The 23828-nt window shown below is 56.5% G+C and overlaps 1 protein-coding gene across 5 annotated transcripts in view; it reads left to right on the top strand.

Annotated features, from left to right (window-relative positions):
* Positions 1-23828, top strand: part of SULF1 (sulfatase 1) — a 168433-nt gene that overhangs the window by 142386 nt on the left and 2219 nt on the right. For all 5 annotated transcript variants that reach the window (XM_029068600.2, XM_039912643.1, XM_039912645.1 and 2 more), the window contains 17 exons: positions 1322-1561; positions 2968-3119; positions 5112-5281; positions 7974-8124; positions 9505-9680; positions 10232-10360; positions 10519-10575; positions 11421-11550; positions 14071-14293; positions 15461-15665; positions 16831-16927; positions 17537-17631; positions 18319-18384; positions 20616-20791; positions 21106-21248; positions 21820-21943; positions 23202-23232. In XM_029068600.2, the coding sequence (XP_028924433.1) occupies positions 1322-1561; positions 2968-3119; positions 5112-5281; positions 7974-8124; positions 9505-9680; positions 10232-10360; positions 10519-10575; positions 11421-11550; positions 14071-14293; positions 15461-15665; positions 16831-16927; positions 17537-17631; positions 18319-18384; positions 20616-20791; positions 21106-21248; positions 21820-21943; positions 23202-23232 (2365 nt within the window). The remainder of the gene's footprint in view (positions 1-1321; positions 1562-2967; positions 3120-5111; positions 5282-7973; positions 8125-9504; positions 9681-10231; positions 10361-10518; positions 10576-11420; positions 11551-14070; positions 14294-15460; positions 15666-16830; positions 16928-17536; positions 17632-18318; positions 18385-20615; positions 20792-21105; positions 21249-21819; positions 21944-23201; positions 23233-23828) is intronic.

Raw genomic sequence — 23828 nt, 5'->3', positions numbered from 1 at the left:
ATTCACTCAATCATATTTATTGAGCACTTACTAAGTGAAGAGCACTATATTAAGCACCCAATACGATTGTCATGGCAGAGGGCATCCAGGACACAGCGATCTCATAGCCCAGGCCACCGTCTCCCGCGGTTTCCTTCCCATTCCTTGTTTTCCACTGCTTCATTCCCCCTGGGCAGGTGAGCAAGTGAGTGTTAGGGATTTTTGATCCTTATCTCTCCCTCCCATCCCGCCCCCACCCCCCCCCCCGACCTTTTTACATTATTTTTTTGTGGCCATTCTCCCGAAGCCCGGGACCAGGCGAGATCGGGCTGCATCCCTGCCCCTTTTAGGGCTCACTGCTGCTCTCTGCTCCAGGAGCGTGGGGTCCGAAAGGGTGCTGGAAAGACAAAGAGCTGAAAGATTATGGTATGATTATGATTAGAAAATGGGGGTTAGGGTCCTGGTTGTATTTGTCCTGTAATACTTGGCCAAAACATGGAGTTCTTCAGGATCACAAGTCCCTGCTTCATTCATTCATTCATTCCATCATATTGAGAGCTTATTGTGTGCAGAGCAGTATACTAAGCACTTGGGAGAGTACAGTATAAGAAACAGCTGGGTTATTGCAGAAGTGACTCTATCGAGGTAATTCTGGTATTTGTTAAACTCTTACTATGCGCCAAAGCACAGCCTGGACTCGATCCCTATCCCGCATGGGGCTCGCGGTCTGAGGCATGGGGAGAGCCAGGACCTGATCCCCCATGTAACGGGTGGGGAACCCCGGGCGTATGGGCAGTGGTCCCTGCGGGAGCCAGAAAACCAAATGGAGGGCTGCCCTGTGAGGGAGAGCGCTGAACCCATCTCGCTCCAGAACCCCCAAAACATTGGTGCCGTCCCCTCCTGAACGCCCCTGCCCCCCACCTCCATTAGGCACGACTTTGGGGCCTTTCCGTGCGTTCTCTAGACCGGGCTGTAGTTCCCCCGGAACCTTCCCGAGCCAGCTGGCCTCAATGTTCGATCCCTGGACTGGACCGTAGTTCTCCTGGAATCTTCCCGGGCCAGCTGGCTTCAGCGTCCACTCCAGATTGAGCACTGAGGCTTTAGTGATCACATTAGCCTGCATTTACCCCCTGCAAGCGGGGAGGGGAAGGGATTGCAGCATTATTGTTATTATTATTATTATTATTCCGCGAGATGAGCCCGATGGTATATGGCACAAGATGGCATTTTCCCTTGGAAACAAATGCCAATCCTGCCTTGAGCCCCCCTGCCCCCGCTCTGTATCCGTCTTACTTGAAGGGTGCCGGTGGTGTCTAAGCATGAGCGGACCGTTGCTTTCCAGGGTCTCTGCAGGTGATGAACAAGACCAGGGAACTGATGGAGCGGGGAGGCGCCTCCTTCGTCAACGCCTTCGTCACCACGCCCATGTGCTGCCCGTCGCGCTCGTCCATGCTCACGGGCAAGTACGTCCACAATCACAACGTGTACACCAACAACGAAAACTGCTCCTCGCCCTCCTGGCAGGCGACGCACGAACCCCGTACCTTCGCCGTCTACCTCAACGACACCGGCTACCGCACGGGTGAGCCGTCCGGGGCGAGGCAGAGAGTGGGGCTGGAAATGTGGGGTAGGGAACTGAGACGCACCTATGGGGTGGGGATAGGGGCCGGCGGGGTCCCTTCACGGGGCCTGAGGGACCGGCCCCCACCAGAAGAGGCAAGCTGGCTGGGTAGAAGTTCAGCAGATTAGGGAGATAATAAGAAGCAGCACTTATTGAGCACCCCTGTTTGTGGAGGGCTCTATGTAGAGCTCTGTGCTGGATGACCGCTGGGTGTGGAGCGCTTTGCTGGGCATCCTTGGAGCACTGTGCTGAGCGCCACTATGGAACTCAGTGTCACTTGTACAGTACTGTGCTGGACACCCACTATACACGGAGCACTGTGCTGACTGCCACTGTATATGGAGCTCTGTGCTGTGTTCCTGCCATTTGTGCAGTGCTGTGCTGGATGCCCACCGTACACCGAGACCCCCTTCCCTAAGTCCCTGCCAGGGGAAATTGGGGCACCAGGGGAAGAGGGAGTTCAAGCCCCAGGAGGCTGGAAATTCACCACCCAGGTGAATTCACTCAGGGCTGACCAGCCTGGAGCCTTCCACGCTCCTGGCACGGGGGAGAAGTGCCCCTTCTCCCTTTCCAGGACAGTGGTAGCCCATGTCCCCACCACAGGGGTTGGCAACCAAGAAGGTTTGGGCCAGGAAAGGAGGAAAGCCTGGGCCCGGGGCCAAGGTTGGGCTCAGAGCAAGCCGGAGCCGAGGCCAGGATCGCGCCTGAAGCGCCCGCCATCCGGCTGGCCGTGGCCGAAACCAACGGTGGCAGAGGCGGCGGCGACGAGCGGCTGCTGGGGGCGGGCCAAGGTACTGAGCCGCACGCTCTCTGCCCGCAAGGGGCTTCCCACTGTACAGCGGGCGGGAAGTGCAGGGAATACATTCCCAAAGGATGCTCTGCTCCCAAGGCAGGAGATGTCAACCACTCCCAGGGGCCAGGTTGCTTGGAAGTTTCTCGGATGGGAGGCCCGTGCTGGCTTCCTCAAGGAATAGCTCCAGACACGAGAGGAAAGTAGTTAGGGAATTCGGCCGGTTCTCACCGGTGCCCATGAGGATGGCTAAGGACACTTGGATTCTAAGCAGGGTTCCCATCAGAGCAGCAGCGTCCAGGCCTAATGGATAAGAGCCCGGGCCTGGCAGTCATTATCTTTAGTGATCCTGCAGGGCAGCGAGTGCCGTCCGGGGAAGTTCTGCCAGCCGCAAAATGTCTCACGCTACCAGCCGGAACCAGGAGGAGCGGAGACCTCCAGATATGACGGTGGACCGGAGATGGTGCCGTAATGGGCCCGGTGTTCCGTGTAGCGCCTTCCAGGCGGTGAGCTTGGGACTGGCCCCAGGTCCGGCCCGTTGACCAAAGCCCGTCACTCTCGTTTTCTCTCTCTGCAGCCTTCTTCGGCAAATACCTGAACGAGTACAACGGCAGCTACGTCCCCCCCGGCTGGCGGGAGTGGCTGGGCTTGGTCAAGAACTCCCGCTTCTATAATTACACCATCTGTCGCAACGGCATCAAGGAGAAGCACGGATTCGACTACGCCAAGGTAAGTCCCGGCCCGGCCCTGCCCGCTTCCCAGCCCCCCTCTGTTCCTGACCCGGCCAAAGCTGGGGAACCGGGCAGTGGCGGCGCGTGGGGAACACCTTCGCCCAGAACACGTTGGCCTCTTCCGGACGACGGGCAAAGCCCCCATCCCACAGAGGGCAGGTCCCCGATGAACAACCCTGGCGGAGGCTGGGCCGTTGTTGGGGTTTCGGGATTCTGCCACGGTGCCCATGGGGTCAGAAGAAGCAGAGCGGCTTATTGGATACAGCGCAGGCCTGGGAGTCGGAAGGACCTGGGCTCTAACCCTGCTCTGCCGCATGTCTGCTCTGTGGCCTTCACTTCTATGGGCCTCAGTTACCTCATCTGTAAAATGGGGATTAATAATGATGGCATTTGTTAAGCACTTACTCTGTGCAAAGCACTGTTCTAAGCACCGGGAGGATACAAGGTGATCAGGTTGTTCCACGTGGGGCTCACGGTCTTAATGCCCATTTTACAGTTGAATAACTGAGGCACAGAGAAATTAAGTGACTTATCCAAAGTCACCCAGCTGACAAGCGGCAGAGCAGGGATTTGAACCCATGACCTCTGACTCTCCAGCCCGTGCTCGCTGCTTCTGACTGCTGATCATAGTCTTAATCATGCTGCTGATTAAGACTATGAGCCCCATGTGGGTCAGGGACTGTGTCCAACCAGATTAATTTGTATCTACTCCAGTGCTTAGAAAAGTGCTTGACACATAGTAAGCGCTTAACAAGTACTATTATGATCATTATTATTATTATAGTCGGAAGCCATGGCCCAGAGATGAGTGCGGTATGCAAGTGCTGGTAATCTCTGGATGACTCTGGTGTCTGAGCCCACACCTGCCTCCCCTGTTGTCAGCACTATTTACTGAGCGCCCCCCCCCCCCCCATGTGCAGAGCACTAGACTGGGCCCTGAGGAGCCGAGGAACTGACCTGCCCTGGAGATCTGGGCACTGACAGACATAACACACAGGAGGAAGGAAGGAAAGTGGTTTTACATGGGGCTGGATCAAGGCAGGGAGGCTTCCCAGAAGCCCTCTACGCTCTACACGATGCAGGTTTCTGGACACCTAGTCCGTTCTATTTACTGAGCGCTTATCGTGCGTAGAGCGCTATACTAAGTGCTTGGGAGAGCACAATACAACAGAGTTGGTAAACAAGCAGCGTTGTCTTGTGGATAGAGCAAGGGCCTAGAAGTCAGAAGGACTTGGGCTCTAATTCCGACTCCAGCCTGCTCTGTGGCCTCGGCCAAGTCACTTAACTTCTCTGTGCCTCAGTTCCCTCATCTGTAAAATGGCCATTGAGACTCTGGAGACGGGACTGTCTACCACGTCAGGGATGAGGGCTGAGAGGCGGTTGTTTTTTTCCCCTGCCCAACTTCTCACCTTCCCTTTTCCCTCCTCTCCCTTGGAGGTCATAGGCCAGGTGCCCCGGCAGAGGAGAAAGTCACAGACCGGGTCATAGGTTCTGTCCCTGGGGCGGAATTGGTAGGACACTGAGTGGAGTCTCCCCCACTGGAGATTGAAATGGGCTCTCCGGGATAAGCAATGATAGATTTTTTTCCCAAGTGATCGGAATTCGGTAGACTCTCGGCGTAGCCGGATAAGCAATGATAGATTTTTTTCCCAAGTGATCGGAATTCGGTAGACTGTCGGCGTAGCCGGGGTAGTTCTGGCCCACCCGACAGGAATCTCGTCTTGTTTGAAGGATTGAGACACCACTCAGTAAATACGATCGAATGAATGTGTGTGTGTGCACGCAAGCAGGCATGAGTGAGGAGCAATGTTAAAAGGGCACGGCCCTCTCCAGGCAGCTAGATGGCCTGCCACGACGGCTGCGCCCACACTGACCGCCCCGGCCCCGATTCCCGTCTCGGGGGTCTTGCAGCAGCAGGCCACAACCCAGTGGCCGGCCACGTTTGTAACGATCTCTCTTGTTTTTGTTTTGTACCAAATGTATGTTGCAGGACTACTTCACAGACTTAATCACTAACGAGAGCATTAGTTACTTCAAAATGTCTAAGAGAATGTATCCCCATAGGCCGGTGATGATGGTCGTCAGCCACGCGGCCCCCCACGGCCCCGAGGACTCGGCCCCACAGTTCTCAGACCGGTTCCCCAACGCCTCCCAGCATGTGTGAGTGCCAAGGTGCCGCGCTCGGGAGTGCCACGGTGCCGCACTCGGGATCTCGGGCCCCTGTCGCCTTCGCTCAGGGCCCCGCAGCCCACCGGGCCCAGAGGAGCGGGGCGGACAGAGTGGGGAGAGCCTGTGGGATCATGGAAAACTGGCCTGTTAGTCTGGGGGGCACCGGGCCGAGGACCCGGACAGGGAGGGGAGAGAGACAGCTGCTTCCGGATGCCCTGCAGCGTCTTCCTTGCTCCCTCGCACGGGCCCTCTCAGCCTCGGTCTCTGTTTCCGTCTCCGTGTCTCTCCCTCCATCCCTATCTCACTGACTCTCGCACTCTGCCTTTCTGCTTCCCTGTATTTGCCTCTCTTGCTTCTCTCTTCCACCATTTCTATCACACTGCCTCTGTCTCTTTCTGCCTCTCTCCCTCTAGCTCTCTGTTTCAGTTTAATGGCATTTGTTAAGCGCAAACTATGTGTCCAACACTGTTACTTTTTTTTTATGGTATCTGTTAAGCGCTTACCATGTGCCAGGCAGATGGGGCAGATACAAGCTCATCAGGTTGGACACAGTCTCTGTCCCACATAGGGCTCTCAGTCTCAATCCCCATTTTAAGGTGAGGTAACTGAGGCACAGAGAAGTTAAGTGACTTGCCCAAGGTCACACAGAAGACAAGTGGCATAGCCGGGACTAGAACCCAAATCCTTCTGACTTCCAGGCCTGAGCCCTATCCATCAGGCTGTGCTGCTCCACCATGCTGGTCTTATAAGTGCTGGGGTAGATACAGGTTAATTTAGGTGGGACTCAATATAACTCATTCTGTTTTTCTCTCCCTCTGTCTCTTCTCCCTCTCTTTCTCTGGTGCTCCTCATATCTCTCCTCCTTTCATTCCCCATTTTTCTCTCTCTTTTCTCCCTCTCTCATTCTGTTTCTCTCCATCTCTCTCCAGAAGAAGGAAGGTCTCACCATTCAGAAAGCCTCCGCTCCCCACCCCAGCTACGTCTGGGGGGAGAACCTCCAGTCCAATCTAGCCCTGCCCCTGGCTCCCTCCCCCCGGCCCACCTCCTTACCTCCTTGGCTCCTTGTCCCCCATCTACCTGTGGGGTTTGTTTCCTGGACGAAGGGGCACGGACCCTGGTCTACGAGCAGCTACTTCTCGCTGACACGGACCTATCATGAGCGGGCTGTCCTTGTGTGTCACGTATGTGGCCCCACCCGCACCTCGCTGCGCTCCCAGGGGCAGAGTGGGCTTGGCCGGTGTCCACCAGGACCGGGGCGGGGGCTGTGGGATTCAGTAGGTGGGATTCTGCTTCTGGGTCTATTAGATGAGCCTTCTGTGTTTAGACAGTGTGCTGCCGGGCACGTGAGACCCCAGAGAAGGTATCTGTGGCTTGGTTGGCTAGCTCCGTCTGTCCATCCATCCTTTTTCTTCCTTCCTTGCTTCCTTCATCCTATAGCAAAGCCCCACTTGTTTAACATCTGTGTTGAATCCACAAGAGACGAGCCGGAGGTTCTCCCTAGCAGGGTTCGTGCACTTCCAGAAACGTGCATTACTAATTATGGAGTTATTTAAGTGTTTACTCTGTGCTGAGCCCTGTAACAAGCTCGGGTAGACCCAAGATATCGAGGTCGGACTGAGCTCCCATATCCAAAGGGCCCCATTGGCTGGCCAAGCAGTATAACCGGGAGGCGGACCGCCCGGACGCGGTGGGCGAGGTGGACCAGACCTACTTAGGTCGTGGCCAGGGACAAGTCATTTTCAGCCTGCCCTGTGCCGGGCTCGCATCCCTCTCGGTGCTGCCCACAGCCCCATCCCGGGAGCTCTGGGAGACCCCCCCGACCCATCTCCCGACCCTGCGGCGGTGGGGGAGAGGGTCGCCACTAACAGATTCGGGTCAGGGTCCCAGTCCAGAAGTAGCATGGCTTAGTGGAAAGAGTGCGGGCTTGTCTGCTGCGTGACCTTGGGCAAGCCACTTCAGTCCTCTGTGCTTCAGCTACCTCATCCGTAAAATGGGGATTAAGACTGAGCCCCACGTGGGATAGCCTGGTTACCTTGTATCTACCCCTTATCTATCTAAGCTGAGAAGTGGCGTGGCTTAGTGAGAAGCAGTGTGATTTAGTAGAAAGAGCACAGGCTAGGGAGTCACAGGTCGCGGGTTCTAATCCCGAACCTGCCACTTGTCAGCTCCGTGACCCTGGCAAGTTCTCTGTGCCTCAGTTACCTCATCAGTAAAATGAGGATAAAGCCTGTGAGCCCATGTGGGACAACCTGATTACCTTCTATCTACCCCGGCGCTTAGAACAGTGCTTGGCACGTAGTAAGCACTTAAATGCCATCATTCCACTTGTCAGCTGTGTGACTGTGGGCAAGTCACTTAACTTCTCTGGGCCTAAATTCCCTCATCTGTAAAATGGGGATTAACTGTGAGCCTCACGTGGGACAACTTGATTACCCTGTATCTACCTCGGCGCATAGAACAGTGCTCTGCACATAGTAAGCGCTTAACAAATACCAGCATTATTATCATTATTATTACCCCGGTGCTTAACAAATACCATTATCATTATGTCTGCATGGCCCACAGTGGAAAGTGGTGACAGGACCCAGTCGCATTGCTTTCAGGGAGCCCTCTGGGATGGCATCTGGCCCGGGTGGGAGTCCTCAGGCCGCTGACCGCCCCACCCTTCTCCTGCGGGTTTCAGAACGCCCAGCTACAACTATGCCCCCAACATGGACAAGCACTGGATCCTGCAGTACACGGGGCCCATGCTGCCCATCCACATGGAGTTCACCAACATGCTGCAGCGTAAGCGGCTCCAGACGCTCCTGTCGGTGGACGACTCCATGGAAAGGGTGAGCGCCCCCGGCCTGTCCCACCCCCCCCCCATCCGCCGGCTCCAGCGCCCCCCAGGCTTCCCATCGATCGATAGATCCGGCGATGCCAGTAACCAAGCAGACTGGCCGAGGAGAAAGAGCAGAGGACTGGGAGTCGGGAAACTCGCGTTCTAATCCCACCTCCACCTCTTGCCTGCTGGGTGACCTCGGGCAAGTCGTTTATGACTTGTCTGGGCCTAAGTTTCCTCCTCTGTAAAATGGGGATCAATACCTGCTCTCCTTTTCCCTTAGACTGGGAACCCCGTGAGGGGCGGGGACTGTTTCCGATCGATCTTATTGATTCTATCCCAGAACCCAGCACAGTGCTTGGCAGTTAGTGAACACTTAACCGACCCCACAATGATTTTCATTATCGCTGGACACTTTCCAGGTGCGGAATTCTGTACTAAGCATGTGGGAGAGTACGGGAGAGTGTAATAGTTCCCCCTCTAGACTGTAAGCTCTTTGTGGCCAGGGAATGTGTCTGGTTATTGCCCAAGCGCTTAGTACAGTGCAGTGCACACAGTAAGTGCTCAATAGATACGATTGAATGGAGTGAAAACACTCAATCCCCTGCCTTTGAGAAGCTTAGAATCTAGCATGCAAGATAGCCACAGCTTAATGCCCAGATGGGAGAATGGTACAGTAGAGCAGGGCACAGAAGCATCTGGTTCTTTTTTTTTTAAATAGTATTTGTTAAGCACTTACTGTGTGCCAGGCACTGTACTAAGTGCTGGGGTAGATACAGAATCTTCAGGTTGGACACAGTCCATGTTCCACGTGGGGCTCACGGCTTTTTCAGATGAAGTAACTGAGAAGTTAAATGATTTGCCCAAGCTCACCCAGATGACATGGACCTGGGTTCTAATCCGTCACTTGACTGCTGTGTGACCTTGGGCAAGCCACTGAACTTCTCTGGGCCTTGGCTACCTCATCTGTAAAATGGAGATTGAGCCCCACTTGGGACAACCTTATTACCTTGTATCTACACCAGTGCTTAGAACAGTGCTTGGCGCCTGGAAAGCATATGACAGATACCATAATTATTATTATTATGTGGCAGAGTTGGGATTAGAACCCACGCCTTCGCTCCTTTCACGTGGCCATGCTGTTTCTCTCGTGAAGGCCGAAAGGCAGGTTTCCCCGTGGTGTCTGTGATGTGGCTCCCGCTTTTCAGACCCTGTGGCCCTCTCCTCCACCGTCTCGTCCCTCCTCTGTTTCTCTGTCCCCGTTAAAGCGGGCTGGACCAAGGGAGCCTGGTGTTTCTGGAGCATCAATCGGCCCCAAAACTCAAAGTGGTGCGTGGTGCCTCGCGGGTACGGGCGGCGCCCTTTGACCTTTCCCCGGGCTGTGTTTCAGCTCTTTGCCATGCTGCTGGAGACTGGTGAGCTGGACAACACCTATGTCATTTACACCGCCGACCACGGTTACCACATCGGCCAGTTCGGGCTGGTCAAGGGCAAGTCCATGCCCTACGACTTCGACATCCGCGTCCCGTTCTTCATCCGCGGTCCCAGCGTGGAGCCGGGATCCATGTGCGTAGCCCGCCCCCTGCTCCCCACCCCGCCCAACCCCTTGCACCTCTCCACCCGCGGGACTCAGTGAAACCCCCTAGGCTTAGGTTGAAGCCCAGTATGGCGTTCTTATTGTGTGCGGGACGCTGTAGTGGGTGCCAGCCATGTGTAAGATGCTGAACCGAGCTCCTAGCGGGTGCAGGGCTCCGTACCAAGTGTCTGCTAGCTGCGAGGTGCTGTACGTGGCATCTTCTGGGTACCTATTGAGAGTCTACCGGGTACAGGACACTGGCTCGACACCGGCTGCTTGCAGAGCACGTTATTGGGTCTTGGCTGGCCTTATGCAGAAGACTGTGCTGGGTGCTTTCTGAGTGCGGGGCATGGTTCTGGGAGCTTAGTGAGTAGGTACTGGGTGCAAGGCACTGTAGCAGGCATCATGGGCACCCAGGACATAGAAACCAGGCGTGGGTGGGAAGAGCCGCTCCCGGTCTGTGGCCCAGCTCCTGTCCCGGGGCCCCCAGACCCGCCAACAGAACGGCGCGCCCATCCGTCCGTCCGTCTACCTCTTGCAGAGTGCCGCAGCTCGTGCTCAACATCGACCTGGCCCCCACCATCATGGACATCGCCGGGCTGGACGTACCCCCGGACGTGGATGGCAAGTCAGTCCTCAAACTGCTGGACCCGGAGAAAGCAGGTAACAGGTGGGTCATTCCCCCCGGCCCTCAGATCTCCGGTCCCAGAGAAGCGGCCACCGCCAAGGCTAACCTAACCGCTCGCTCACTCGCTCGCTCACCATGGGGTCCGGAGGAGCGGGGAGGTGGCCCAAGGTTGGAGGTCACCCCTGGTGTTCGGATTTCAGGTTCCGGCCGAATAAGAAGACCAAGATCTGGCGGGACACGTTCCTGGTAGAAAGAGGGTAAGCTTGGCTCGCGCAGGGCTCAGGGGTTTGGGCTGTCCATCTTGGGGTCCCGTTATCGGGCAGGTTCTGGGAGCTTGTCGGCTCCCGTTCCCCTGCTTCATTTGACTCTTGGCTCGATCCGGCTTGGTCTGGCCCGGCCGGCCTGGATCTGATTCTCACCGGTCCCTGGCTGCGGCTGAATTGCTCGTGCCCGGATTTCCCTTCTTATCCCAGTCCCGTTGGTCCGGGATCAGCTTTTAGGCTCTTGGCTGGGTGATCTCCCTGACCACTTCCAGGGCCTTGCTGAGGTCACCCGGGGAAGCCCTTTGGACACTCAGAAGAGAAATAATAATAATAATAATGATAATTGTGGTATTACGTGCTTACTGTGTGCCAGGCACTGTACTAAGCGCTGGGGTGAAGACAAGCAAATCAGTTCCAGCTGTGAGAGGCTCCCTCACCACCCCCCCAACCCCCCGTCTCAATCAGACCTGAGAGCTTCTGCGCGGACCCCAAATCTGCTGTTTGGGACCCGCCAGCTCCAAGGTATTTAAGCCCTCACTGTGTGCCAAGCATTGTGTGCTAAGTGCTAGGGGAGTTACAGAATAATCAAATCGCACATGGATCTCCCATGGGGCACAAAGGATGGGATTGCTCGGCGGAAGAGAGACAGGTAGCTCAACTCCGTTTTACAAGGTGAGGCCCAGAGAGATGAAGTGATGTGCCCAGGTTCGGTCACCCGGCAGGCCAAGGGCAGCTTCCATCACTGCCCTGCTCCAGAGCCCAAGTCTGGGCTGGCGGCCCCTGGGGTCGGGCGGTGGGTGGGAGGCATTCCTGAGCTCGCTTCTCCATCTCTGCCTCAGCAAATTTCTGCGCAAGAAGGAGGAAGCCCCCACGACGGCCCAGCAGTCGAACCACCTGCCCAAGTCAGAGCGGGTGCGGGAGCTGTGCCGCCGTGCCCGGTACCAGACCGCCTGCCAGCAGCCCGGCCAGGTCAGCGGCGCCAGCGGCTGGGCCCTCCCTATCCCCGCGGGCCCCCGGGGATCCCAAACCGCCACCGCTGCTCTTGTCTCCACAGCGGGGCGAGGGGGCCGGGATGGGGGGCCTGGCGTCTTGCCTCTTTAGCCCGTTTCCAGCGGCTCCTTCTGGAACTGCCCCGTCCACGGAGGCATCATCCGCCGACGATCACGGCGACCGTGGTGGTCGTCGGTGGGCATGGAGCCTCCTGTCGAATAAGAGGGGCCACTGAGGACCTGTCGCCTCTCGTCCTCACCCACTGTTTCCCGCCAAACTCCTAGAAACCATGCTAATGGACTGATTCTGTATTTCTGGTACAGAAACACAATGTGATGGGTTGGAGTCATGATCATGGCACCTTTTTTTTTTTAATCTCAAATGGTATTTGTTAAGCACTTACTATGTGCCAGGCACTCTACTAAGAGCTGGGGTAGATACCAGGTAATCAGGTTGGACGCAGTCCATGTTCCACATGGGGCTCACAGTCTTGATCCCCGTTTTACAGATGAAGTACCTGAGACCCAGAGAAGTGTAGTGACTGGCCCAAGGTCACACAGCAGATAGGTGTCAGGATTAGAACCCAGGTTCTTCTGACTCCCAGGCCTGTATTCTATCCACTAAGCCACACGGCTGCTCAGTTTACAGTTTCACTTTGCCAAGTACTGGGGTGGAGACATAATCATCATTTGGACACGGTCCCTGTCCCACTCGGGGCTCACAGACTAAGTAGGAGGCAGAACAGGTATTGAATTCCTGTTCAAATTAGGTGAGGAAGCTAAGGCCCAGAGAAGTAAAGTGACTTGCCCAAGGTCACACGGCAGCCCGCTGGCACAGCCAGGATTAGAACCCAGGCCCAGTGAGTCCCAGGCCCAGCCTCTTTCCACTAGGCCGTGCCGCTTCCACCTCTTGCTCCTCTCAAGCCAGCCCCCGGCTCAGGCCTTCCTTCTCCCTTCACATCCGGCAGCCTGCCGCTCTTCCCACCTTCAAGGGGATGCAGCATGGCATAATGGAAAGAGCACTGACCTGACAGTCAGAAAGTCATGGATTCTAATCCCTGCTCTGCTCCTTGTCTGCTCTGTGGTCTTGGGCAAGTCACTTCACTTCCCTGGGCCTCAGTTACCTCATCTATAAAATGGGGATTAAGATCGTGAACCCCATTTGGGACACGGACTGTGTCCAACCTGATTTGCTTGTATCCACCTCAGTGCTTAGTATAGCGCCTGGCACATAGTAAGCACCTAACAAATACCACAGTAATAATAATAGTAATTCAAGGTCCTCCTAAAATCCTCTCTCCTCTAGGAGGCTTCCCATGATTAACCGTTCATCTCCCCTCCCAATTTCCCCCTTCCCAGCTGCCACTTGGACAGTTGTCTGTCACTTAAACACTTCTGCTGCACTTCTGCTCATATCTTTCCAATTTATTGTCTGCTCCTACATGCGATTTAGCTGCACGCTGTCTCCCCTGCTAGATTTCAAGGCCTTAGAGGGCAGGGATCATGCCTATAAACTCTGCCATACTCTCCCGGGCTCTCGGTACAGAGCTCGGCCCACAATAAGTGCTCAGCATCTGCAACTGATCCGTCGATTGATCGGATGGATGGCCGTGTTAAGGCCCTGACTTCCCCTCTTCTTCCACTGCAATCCCACCTGATCATGAAATGAGAACGGGCAGAGGTGAACCCTCTGAAAAGCAAGAGGCAGGAGAGTGATGGCGAGGGGCTTGGGTCCCAACTTCATACAGGAACTTGTAATAGCAAGGCAAATGGCAGGTAGCTGGGATTAGGCAGGAATGATTATCAGCCTTGCGCTCCTTTGCTGCCTGCTAGGGCAGTGGTTAATTGTGTCGGGGTTGGTATTTATTGAGCACTGACTAAGCACTTCCCTGGACACCTCCCGAGAGCAAAATGCACTCCTGGGCCCCTGCTGGGAACAGAGCACTGTGCTGTGGGCCTGCTGAGCGCTGTCCTGGGCATCTGCTGTGAACAGAGCAGTGGCCTGGGTGCCCACTGTGTGCAGAGTACTGTCCTGAACACTCGGTAAAGTGCACCTCTAGCAAATGGCACAGCGCCTGCCCTCTGGGGGCTGCCAATTGAATGGAAGGGCCCATCCACCCGGGCTTCACCCGCCTCCCCGAGTCGTCTCCCACGGGCGAGCCTGCTGGCGGCTCAGATTGGGCATTGTGGCCACGGACCTGATGTGCCAGTGTGCGATGATGGCAGGCGCCGCTTGCCGCAGCCCAATCGAGCTGCACTTTGGCTAGGGTCAGGTGCCTCCTGTGCCCACCGCCCCATGTCCCTCGGCCACGTCCTCCCTGCTGGTAGGGGCGTTACCAGGGCCAGGCAAATGAGCACTCGGCCCGGCCTCGGAGCAGGGCGGGGCTGGAGCTCTGCTCGGGTGGAGGTGGGAGCGGCCCTTAGCTGTGCCCCGGGTACTGCCGCCCGGTTGTCCGCTGCAGGCTGAGCCCCTCTCCCTTTCCCCTTGCCTTTCCCACAGAAATGGCAGTGCCTGGAAGACGCAGCAGGGAAACTGCGCATCCACAAGTGCAAGGGACCCGGCGCCACCCTCGCCGCCCGCAAGAAGGCCCGCAGCGCCCACGCCCGCAGCTTCCCCGGCCAGGACGGAGACTGCCGCTGCGCGGATGCCCACCCCCAGCCTGCCCGAGGCCCAAGGAGGAGCCCCCACCTCCGGCCGCTCGGGAGGAGCCCCGGGACCCAGAGTAGGTGGCTGGCTCTGGGGTCGGAATGGGGCGGGGATGTCCCGTCCCCCGGGGCGGGAGGCGTGTGTGCTCGTCTGAGTCTCAGCGGTACTTCCGACGCCGCCTGTGGTGGCAGGCGACTACCTTCCCACTGGGTGCTGGGTGGAGGCACCCGCAGGGAGTCCCTTTGCCCTGGACCTCCCGCTTCGAGGGCCCGAGCAGGTGCCAGCCGATGCCGGGCGGTAGGACTGGTGGGCAAAAGTACATGGTAGGGTGAGGCCGCTTCCCGGCCCCAAAGGGGCGATTCTGTTCCGGGGACTCGTGTTTCCCAGGAGAGCTGCAGCCGGCAAGCCTGGGATCGGGCTCTCTCTGCCCCTTGTGGATGAGCGGGCCCGGCACCAGACTTGGCACACAGGGCACAGGAACAGAATTCCATCAAGCCACCTCCCTAGGGTGGGAAAAATAGCGGTCAGCCGGTCCTTTGGGGAGCCATGCCAACCGGAGAGGTCGGGGATGAGGGGTGATCGACCCACAGCTGTGCCCGCTGGAGTCCCGGCCTCTCTCCACCCGGGTCTCAGACCGGGCCTGGAGCTGCCTGGCCTGCGGCTCTTTGAAACCTGCCCTGTCTCCTCCCTTCACCCCCATCCCGCCCTCTTCACGGACAGTTGGGCTGACAGGATGTAGTCCTGGGTACCCGCTGAACCCCTCAAAGTCTGGAACAGGCCACCCCATCACCTGGCCTGTACTGCCACCTAGTGGGGTCCGGGCAGGCGTGACCCTGCCAGAGAATAATAATAATAATAAAAATAATGGGATTTATTAAGCGCTTACTATGTGCCAAGCACCCTTCTAAGCCCTGGGGTAGATACAAGGTAATCAGGTTGTTCCACTTGGGGCTCAGAGTCCTAATCCCCATTTTACAGATGAGGTAACTGAAGCACAGAGAAGTCAAATGACTTGTCCCGAGTCACACAGCCAAGTGACGGATCCAGAATTAGAACCCGTGCCCTCTGACTTACAAGCCCGTGCTCTTTCCACTAAGCCGTGCTGCTTCTCTCCCGGAACAAGCTCTCCCCTTCCCGGGGCCCAGACCGTCCCCTTGGGTCTTTGAAACTCCGCCGCGGATCCACCCCGTGGCAGGGCCTGGCCACGGAACCCAGTCACGGACTGCCTCTTCCCCCACTGCAGAATACCAGCCGAGGTTTGTCCACACGCGGCAGACCCGCTCCCTGGCCGTGGCGTTCGAGGGCCAGATCTACGACATCAGCCTGGAGGAGGAGGAGCTACGCCGGGCGCCTTCCAGGAGTCTCGCCAAGCGGCACGACCAGAGCCCCCAGGCACCGGGCGGCCCCAATGCCCTCGGCCAGCTGGATCCCCTCCGGGTGACTCACAAGTAAGGCCGGACCCCACCTCCAGCCAGATTCGGAGATCCAGCCCTCAGAGAGCTCACATTCGAGCCAGGGAGACGGATGGACGGAAGTGGGTGGGCGAGGTTGCCGGCAGTGCGGGCTGGACTGAGTGGATATGAGCCGGCGGGAGGAGGAATTGCGAACTCGCCTGGCTCTTTAACCATCCACATGCGGGGTTTGGGGGGTGGTGGTGGTTGTCGAAAACAAAGGGGGCAGGGCTGGAAATCGGAGGTGGGGAGACTGGCCAAAGTGCCCTGGCTTGGTTGAGAGGGCTGTGAGTCCGCTATTCTTGGGAACATCAGGATGTGATTTTGTTTCCATCCTAACTGGGATGACCCCAGGAGACTGACACCACCCTCCCCCCAACCACCAGGCCCTAACCTGTCCCCCTGGATTTTAAATATCAAAAGCACATATCAAAAGCTGCTTCTTAACCCCTAGTTCTGCTTTCCGGGCTTTCTAGTAGTGAACTCTTGCTTTAATCCTAGGGATTTCGCATCATTCGATATTCATTTTCTAACCTCCTCATCCTGGAGTAGGTCTGTTTTTTTCAGGAAGCTAGATTCTGACCTAATCTCTCCTCCTCACACATCAGCTTAGCCACCCCATCTCCTTTCTGTAGGAATGGAACGTTGGGCTGTCATTTGGACGTGATCTCAAATCCAACTTCCTCAAGTTGGGATGCTTCATTTTCTGCTCGTTATCCCCACCAGGGGTATTAAGAGCATTGATCTGAATCTCCTTCCTCTGTCTCCCCCTTTTCTTCTCCCTGCCTCTCTCCTCCCTCTCTTTTTCTTCTCTCCCAGTCACCTTCTTCCCCACCTCCCTCCATCTTTCCTCCCTTTCTCCCGCTGCCATCACTGCTTCCTCCTTCCCCCTTATTTCTTGGTGGGTTTTCCTCAGCTGGAATCCCCAAGCTGGCTTTCGTTCCACAGTTTCTACGCCTTCCGGGTGAGACCCTTGTAACTGCCCACCTGACTTGAGGGCATGCTGACCGGGATGGGGGCCCACAGACCCCACCGCTGGCCCTCCCCTCCCTGCCCAGTAGCCATGCTGTCTCTCACGATGCTTGGCAGTGCCGCTCAGTACTCTCGGCCAAGGCAAGGGGGTGGCGTTCTTCACGGCCTCTGCCGCTTCTCCCTCTTGCAGGTGCTTCATTCTACTGAATGACACGATCCACTGCGAGAGGGAGCTCTACCAGTCCCCCAGGGCGTGGAAGGACCACAAAACTTACATCGACAAGGAGGTGAGCCCCGGGGGAGGGAACTACAACCCTCTTTGCCATCCCCGAAACAGCAGACTTCCTTTACGGTACCGGGCCCGGCATAGGTCACGGAATGGGAGATTACGGACCTACAGAAAGGTTCTCTGTGGAATCTGTGGAACCTAAAGTGTTTCAGGGTGACCCAGAACCTCCTATCCCCATCCATCCCTAGTGGATGGCGACCAGGGCCAAGAGCGAGAAACAGTCACGAAGGTGTCCAGAGCTGTGCCTCTCCCGGCTGGGATGAGCCATCTGGGCACCACGCTGTCTGGCAGAGAAGTGGACGACCTACCACCTTCTCTGCCTTGCTGTTCTCTGGAGCAGGGATGGTTGGGGCTTCCCAGTGCCGGGGGGGGGGGTCCCTTCCTGACCCCGTGGGCGCTCAGCAAGGGCCGGGAACAGAGGCAACTTTGGATTCAGTTACGTTAGAGTCGATCCCCAGGCCCGCAAAAGGGACATCCTCCCTTCCTCTCCCCTGTCCTCCACGGTAAAGCTGAGGTGCGAGGCCAATCTGAGGGGGCAGACAGGATCCGGCGGGGGGGCCGCACTGGGCCGGGTGGGCCTCTCTATGTGTCCGTCAATGTGTTCCAGATTGAAGTACTTCAAGATAAAATTAAGAATTTACGAGAAGTGAGAGGCCACTTGAAGAGGAGGAAGCCAGAGGAGTGTGACTGCAGTAAGCAGAGGTGATTGTTTCTCGGGGAGGGGCAGAGGTGGTGGGAAAAGAGGCTGGAGTAGCAGCGGGGCCAAACCCAGCAGCAGCAGAAGCAGCCTGCCCCTGTTACCACTAAACAAACTCATTAGCTGTTTACATTGGCTCAGGCATCGACTAGTCCCAGCCGAAAGCTGTTAAGTGATCCACGGGTAATGAGTTGGGCTGAGAAATAAAAGTATAATATGGTGTGAGTCGAGTCTGAGAGCCGCTGTCATGTGCAGCAGAGCCCACCCGGCTCCTCGGGGAAAGGGGGAAGGGGAACGGCCCACATCTTAGCAGAGCCCATGCCGAGGAAGTCTCATAATAATGATGGAATTTGTTAAGCACTTACTGTGTGCCAAGCACCGTTCTAAGCGCTGTCGTAGATACAAGGTAATCGTGTTGCCCCACATGGGGCTCACATTCCTCATCCCCATTTTCCAGATGAGGTAACTGAGGCACAGAGAAGTGAAGTGACTTGCCCAGAGTCACAGAGCCGACAAGCGGCAGTCGGGATTAGAACCCATGACTTCCGACTCCCAAACCCGTGCTCTTTCCACTAAGCCACGCTGCTTCTCGCACCCCACCTGTGCCACGGGACCCCTGTGTTCCTCGGCCTCCAGAGAACGCATTCCGATTTGCAGAACAAACCCTAACCCCTCCCTCCTCTTGCCCGTAGCTATTACCACAAAGAGAAAGGGGTGAAAACCCAGGAGAAGCTCCAGGGCCACCTGCATCCCTTCAAGTGAGTGAGTCGCCGCTCGGATCCGGGGCCGGGGAAGGGGATCGGGGCTGAGACGGAGACCGGCGACGAGTCTTGGGCCTTCTGCAAGGGGTCTGCCGGCTGCTGGGCTGGCCGTCCGACAATCAGTATGCCACCAGAGTTAGTGATGGCATTTAATAGGCACTTCCTCTGTGCCGAGTCCCGGACTAAACGAGAGGGAGATGGTCGGTTCAAAAACAACCCCCATCCCACAGCCTTGCAGGGTAGAACAGGGAAAACCTACAGAAAGTCAGGAATCAGTTGCAGGAATGAGAGCTTTTGTCAACTGAGTGCATATCGTAAGCAGAGCACTGTATGTACTAAGTGCTTGGGAGAGCACAGCACAACAATATAACACGCATTCCCTGCCCACAGTGAGCTTACAGTTTAGAGGGGGAGAGAGACATTAATATAAAATAAATTACAGTTATGTACATAAGTGCTGTGGAGCTGAGGGGGGAGTGAATAAAGGGAGCAAATCAAGGCGACGCAGAAGGGAGTGGGAGAAAAGGAAATGAGGGCTTAGTCAGGGAAGACCTCTTGAAGATGTGCCTTCAAAAGAGGCTTTGAAGGTGGGGAGACTCGTTGTCAGACCTGAAGACGGAGGGCTTTCCAGGCCAGAGGCAGGATGTGGGTGAGAGGTCGGCGGCGATATAGATGAGATTGAGGTACAGTGAATAGGTTGACATTAGAGGAGTGAAGTGTGAGGGCTGGGTTGTAGTGATTGAGTGCTTTGAAGCCGCTGGTGAGAGTTTCGGTTTGATGTGGAGGTGAATGGGTAACCACTGGAGGCTTTTGAAGAGTGGGGAAACATGGACTGAACATTTCTGTAGAGAAGTGATCGGGGCAGCAGAGTGAGGTATGGACTGGAGTAGGGAGAGACAGGAGGCAGGGAGGCCAGCAAGGAGGCTGACACGGATAGGAGAAGTGCTTGGATTAAATGATAGCAGTTTGGATGGAGAACAAAGGGTGGATTTTAGCGATGTCGTGAAGGTCTAACCGACAGGGAAGAAATGAGCGCATATGGGAGCCGTGTCCACCCCCTTTCACAACTGGGAAACAGCAGCTGGAGGAACTGAAAAAACAACCGCAAGTCGAAATAGAAATAGATGTGGCTCAATTTTAAGTGTCGGCCAGGAATGAAAGGTAGAGTGGCCTAATGCCATTATCATTATGGTTATTGAGTTCGCAAATAACAAGGGTGAAGTTAGGTAGATATGCATCAGGGGTGTTGTTAGAATTAATAAATAAGAATACTAATTATTATTATGGTATTTGTTGAGTGCTTACTGTGTGCCAGGCAGTATTCTAAGCACTGAGGTAGATTCAAGATAAATCATATTGGACCCAGTCTCTGCCCACATAGGGCTCACGGTCTTAATCCCCATTTTACAGATGAGGGAACTGAGGTCCAGGGAAGTGAAGTGACTTCCCCAAGGTCACACAGCAGTCAAGTGGCAGAGCTGGGATGGTCAAGAACCCATGACCTTCTGACTCCCAGGCCCATGCTGTATCCGCTAGGCCGTGCTGCTTGCTACAGCTGCTTCCTATTTGGGGAAAGCTTCCTGGAGCGGGGTGGGAAGGGTGAGGAGGAGGAAGAAGGGGAGAGCAGTTCTGACCAACAACAGGCTGGCCCCTCCAAGGAATGTCAGACAGTCTGACTCAAGGAGACAGAAAGAGACAGGGAGGAAGTGTTCTGCTCCCCGGGGAAAAAGTGGCCATGAGAAATAGAGAAAGCTGTGACCACCTGGTATTGTTTTTCTTCGTAAAAGCGGAATGGCCGCCTTCAGTCTTTACATCTGGGTCCGTGTCACATAGGATCTTCTGGGGTTGGGGTCGGTGGTTGGAAATACATCCTGAGACTTCCGCACTGAGACCCTGTGCTGGGGTGGGGAAGGGGGAAGGGAAGGGTGGGCGATAGTGGCAGCGGCTGGGGCAGTGCCCCTCACACACACTTGTCCCTGCCCGTCGCGTTCCCACCGGGGCACAGAGTCCCCCGAGCGGTTAGACGAGAAGGGGAACAGGGACAATGCCGGGGCCAGTGAGCCACCCTCCCTCGGCAGGTGTTAGCCAGAGTGGCCACTTTGGTAGTCACAGTGGCCACAGCCAAGGGGTCCAATAACGTTCCTGGCTCGGGGCCTCCCGCGGGTTCTCGCGCGTGACCTGACGGGTTCTGGGTCCCCGAGGCTCATGGGGGATTTGGCTGCGACCAGGGAGGCGGCCCAGGAGGTGGACAGCAAACCGCAGCTCTTCAAGGAGAACCGCCGGCGGAAGAAGGCGAGGAAAGAGAAGCGGCGGCGGCAGAAGAAGGGCGAGGAGTGCAGTCTGCCCGGCCTCACCTGCTTCAGCCATGACAGCAACCACTGGCAGACGGCGCCATTCTGGAACCGTAAGCACCTCCCCCTCCACCCCTGTCACCACCCGGGTCCCCATAGTGACACAGGGCCACTCTGGCCGCCGCTCTGGCCGTGAGGCAGACAGTAGGCGGTGCTGGGCCTTCTCCTTCTCTCCTCCCACTTACCAATATCCCAAACTCTGGGGCCTCCAGGACGAGCATCTCCCAGTGGGTCAGACCGGGCGGACATAGATTCTGCCGGCCTACCCGGTGCTTGGCACCTGGCCTCGGACTCCCCTGTCCCCCTGGGGTCTCTTCTTCCCACGTGGAGCTGAGGCTGAGCTTCAGCCCGCTCCTCTTTCGGGCAGTGGGATCCTTCTGCGCCTGCACCAGCTCCAACAACAACACCTACTGGTGTCTGCGCACGGTGAACGACACCCACAACTTCCTCTTCTGCGAATTTGCCACCGGCTTCTTGGAGTACTTCGACATGAACGTCGACCCCTATCAGGTAAGATCCCACTTGCTCTGCCTCGGGAGAGAGAAACCAGTCCACGGCCTCTTTCCGCTTCTTTTCAAACACCTCAGCCCCTCTTACCTCATCTCGTAACTCCCCTACTACAACTCCCGGGCCTCACGCTTCACTCCTCCAATGCCCACCTTCTCACTGTACCTTGATCTCTGCTGTCTCGCCGCTGACCTCTCACCCGTGTCCCGCCTCTGGCCTGGAAAGCCCTCCTCATCCGACGGACGATCACTCTCCTCTCCTTCAAAGCCTTTTCGAAGGCCCATCTCCTCCAAGAGGCCTTCCCCGACTAAGCCCTAATTACTTCTTCTCCCACTCCCTTCTGTGTCACCCTTACTTGCTTCCTTTCTTCATCCCGCCTCCCAGCCCCACAGCACTTATGTACATACCTGTACTTTATTCATTCCTTTTAATGTCTGTCTCACACTCAAAACTGGCAGCTTGTTGTGGACAAGAAATTTCTGTTATATAGTTATATCGTACTTTCTCAAGTGTTTAATACAGTGCTGTGCACACAGTAAGCACTCAGTAAATATGTCTGACTGACTCTCCTCAGCTCACCAACACGGTCCATGCGGTGGAGCGGGGTGTGCTAAACCAGCTGCATGTGCAGCTCACTGAGCTGCGGAGCTGCCAGGGCTACAGGCAATGCAACCCGCGGCCCAGGAGCCCGGAAGCAGGTATGGCCCGTCGTCCCCCCGACCACCTCACCACCCTCCCATGACCACCGCGGCTTTGTCTCCACCACCATCATCGGAGCTTGTCTCGGGCCTGGGCCCATCTCTCACCCGTGAGCCCCGGTGGAAAATCCACCCGGGTCATGCGGTACCCAGATGCAACCGGTACCCCCAGTTTCCCTCTACCCAACCACCGGGCACAGTTTCAAGCCAGACTGGTGCCCGGAGCAAGCAGTGGCCCCTGGGGTAGGAGAGAGATTTCTGGGGGTTTGGGATGAAATTCAAGTTTGTCTCAGGGAGCGGTGTCAGAGCTTGGTGCTGACCAAAGCCGGACTGACCAACTGGTGTCCAGCCCCCTCCCCTGGCTTGCTCGCTACCTGTCTCTCGGTGCCGATTTGGTGCTTCCTCGCCACCAAGCACTGTGCTGGGTGCTGGAATCAAAGCAACAGCATGGCCTAGGAGAAAGATCTTGGTCTGGGAGTCGGGAGGACCTGGGTTCTAATTCCGGCTCTGCCACTTGTCTGCTGTGTAACCTTGTACTTCAGTTTCCTCATCTGCGAAATGGGGATTCTGTACCTGTTCTCCCTCCTCCTGAGACTGGGAGCCCCATCTGAGACAAGGGGCTGGCTCCGACTTGATCGTCTTGTATCTACCCCAACGCTTAATATTCAATAGTATTTATTCAATATATTTATTGAGCGCTTACTATGTGCAGAGCACTGTACTGAGCGCTTGGGATGAACAAGTCGGCAACAGATAGAGACAGTCCCTGCCGTTTGACGGGCTTACAGTCTAATTAATACAATGTCGGACGCACAGTAAACACTTAACAGATACCACAGTTATTATTATTCAGGCTCAAGCTGACCTCTGAGAGGGGTCGAGGGCAGGGAGTTTAGCTTTTTGTCTCCTCACCTGATCTCAAGGGATGTCTGCGTATTGAGACAAGGCAAGGGTCAGTTTGGGGGATCTTCGAATGCTTACTGAAGAAAACACCAAACCCGAATCGGCCGATTCCCATCCTGGGCTAGACCAGCCCTTGAGATGAGTTGTGTTGTCAGAAACAGATATTTGGGTAGGAGCGGGCAGGAGCCGGTCTCCTTCCTCACCCCCACTTTGCCCCGTCACATTCTCCTTCCCTAAAATGCGGCTCTGTGGTCATGGATGGATGGGGGTCCCTGGAGTTGCCAGGGTCGCTGGGGATGGGCTGCGCATGGTCTGAACGCTCACCTGCCCTTACCCTTGTGTCTCCCTATGCCAGGTCAAGGCGGAGGAAGTTACGACCCGCACAGGTACCCACTCCCCTTTCGCCACTCGGCAACTGCTTCCCCATTAACAATAGGGCATGCTCCGTCCCGGGGGTGGTCCCAGGTTCCAAATCTGCCACATCTGCCATCCTGCTATGCTGGCCTGCCCGCCGTCAGGCTGCCCTGAGGCACCGTTTGGGTCCGAAGTGGGTTTGAGGGAGAAGTCGGCTCCCCGCTGCCGGGTGGCATGCCCGAGGGAGCGGGCGGGTGAGGGGCCTGGCCAGTGGAGAGCCCGGTGCCGCCCAAGGGAAGGCCACGCTTGACTGGAGCTGATGCAGCTGGGGCTTTTCCACGGTCCTTCCCCCATCGCTGGGTGGATTTCTTTGGTTCCCACAGGCCAGTGGTAGCCCTTAGGACCAGGCTGGGAGCCAGAGTGTCGTGGCAGGGGTGTCAGGGGAAGGGATTGGCCCCCAGAGAGGACATATGGCATATGGCGGAGGTATAAGAACCTCCCAACAAGCAAGGGAGGGGAGGACTTTCGCGACGGGAGTGGGGAGAAACGGTGGAGAGAAGTCCGGCCCCAGGCAGCGGCAGTACCTGGAAAACGCTTCTGGCTGAGGTTAAGCTGCTGAATTCCCATG

This window comes from Ornithorhynchus anatinus, chromosome 7 (genome assembly GCF_004115215.2).
Source record: "Ornithorhynchus anatinus isolate Pmale09 chromosome 7, mOrnAna1.pri.v4, whole genome shotgun sequence".
Lineage (NCBI taxonomy): Eukaryota > Metazoa > Chordata > Mammalia > Monotremata > Ornithorhynchidae > Ornithorhynchus > Ornithorhynchus anatinus.
This window is presented reverse-complemented; position numbering and strand designations above follow the sequence as displayed.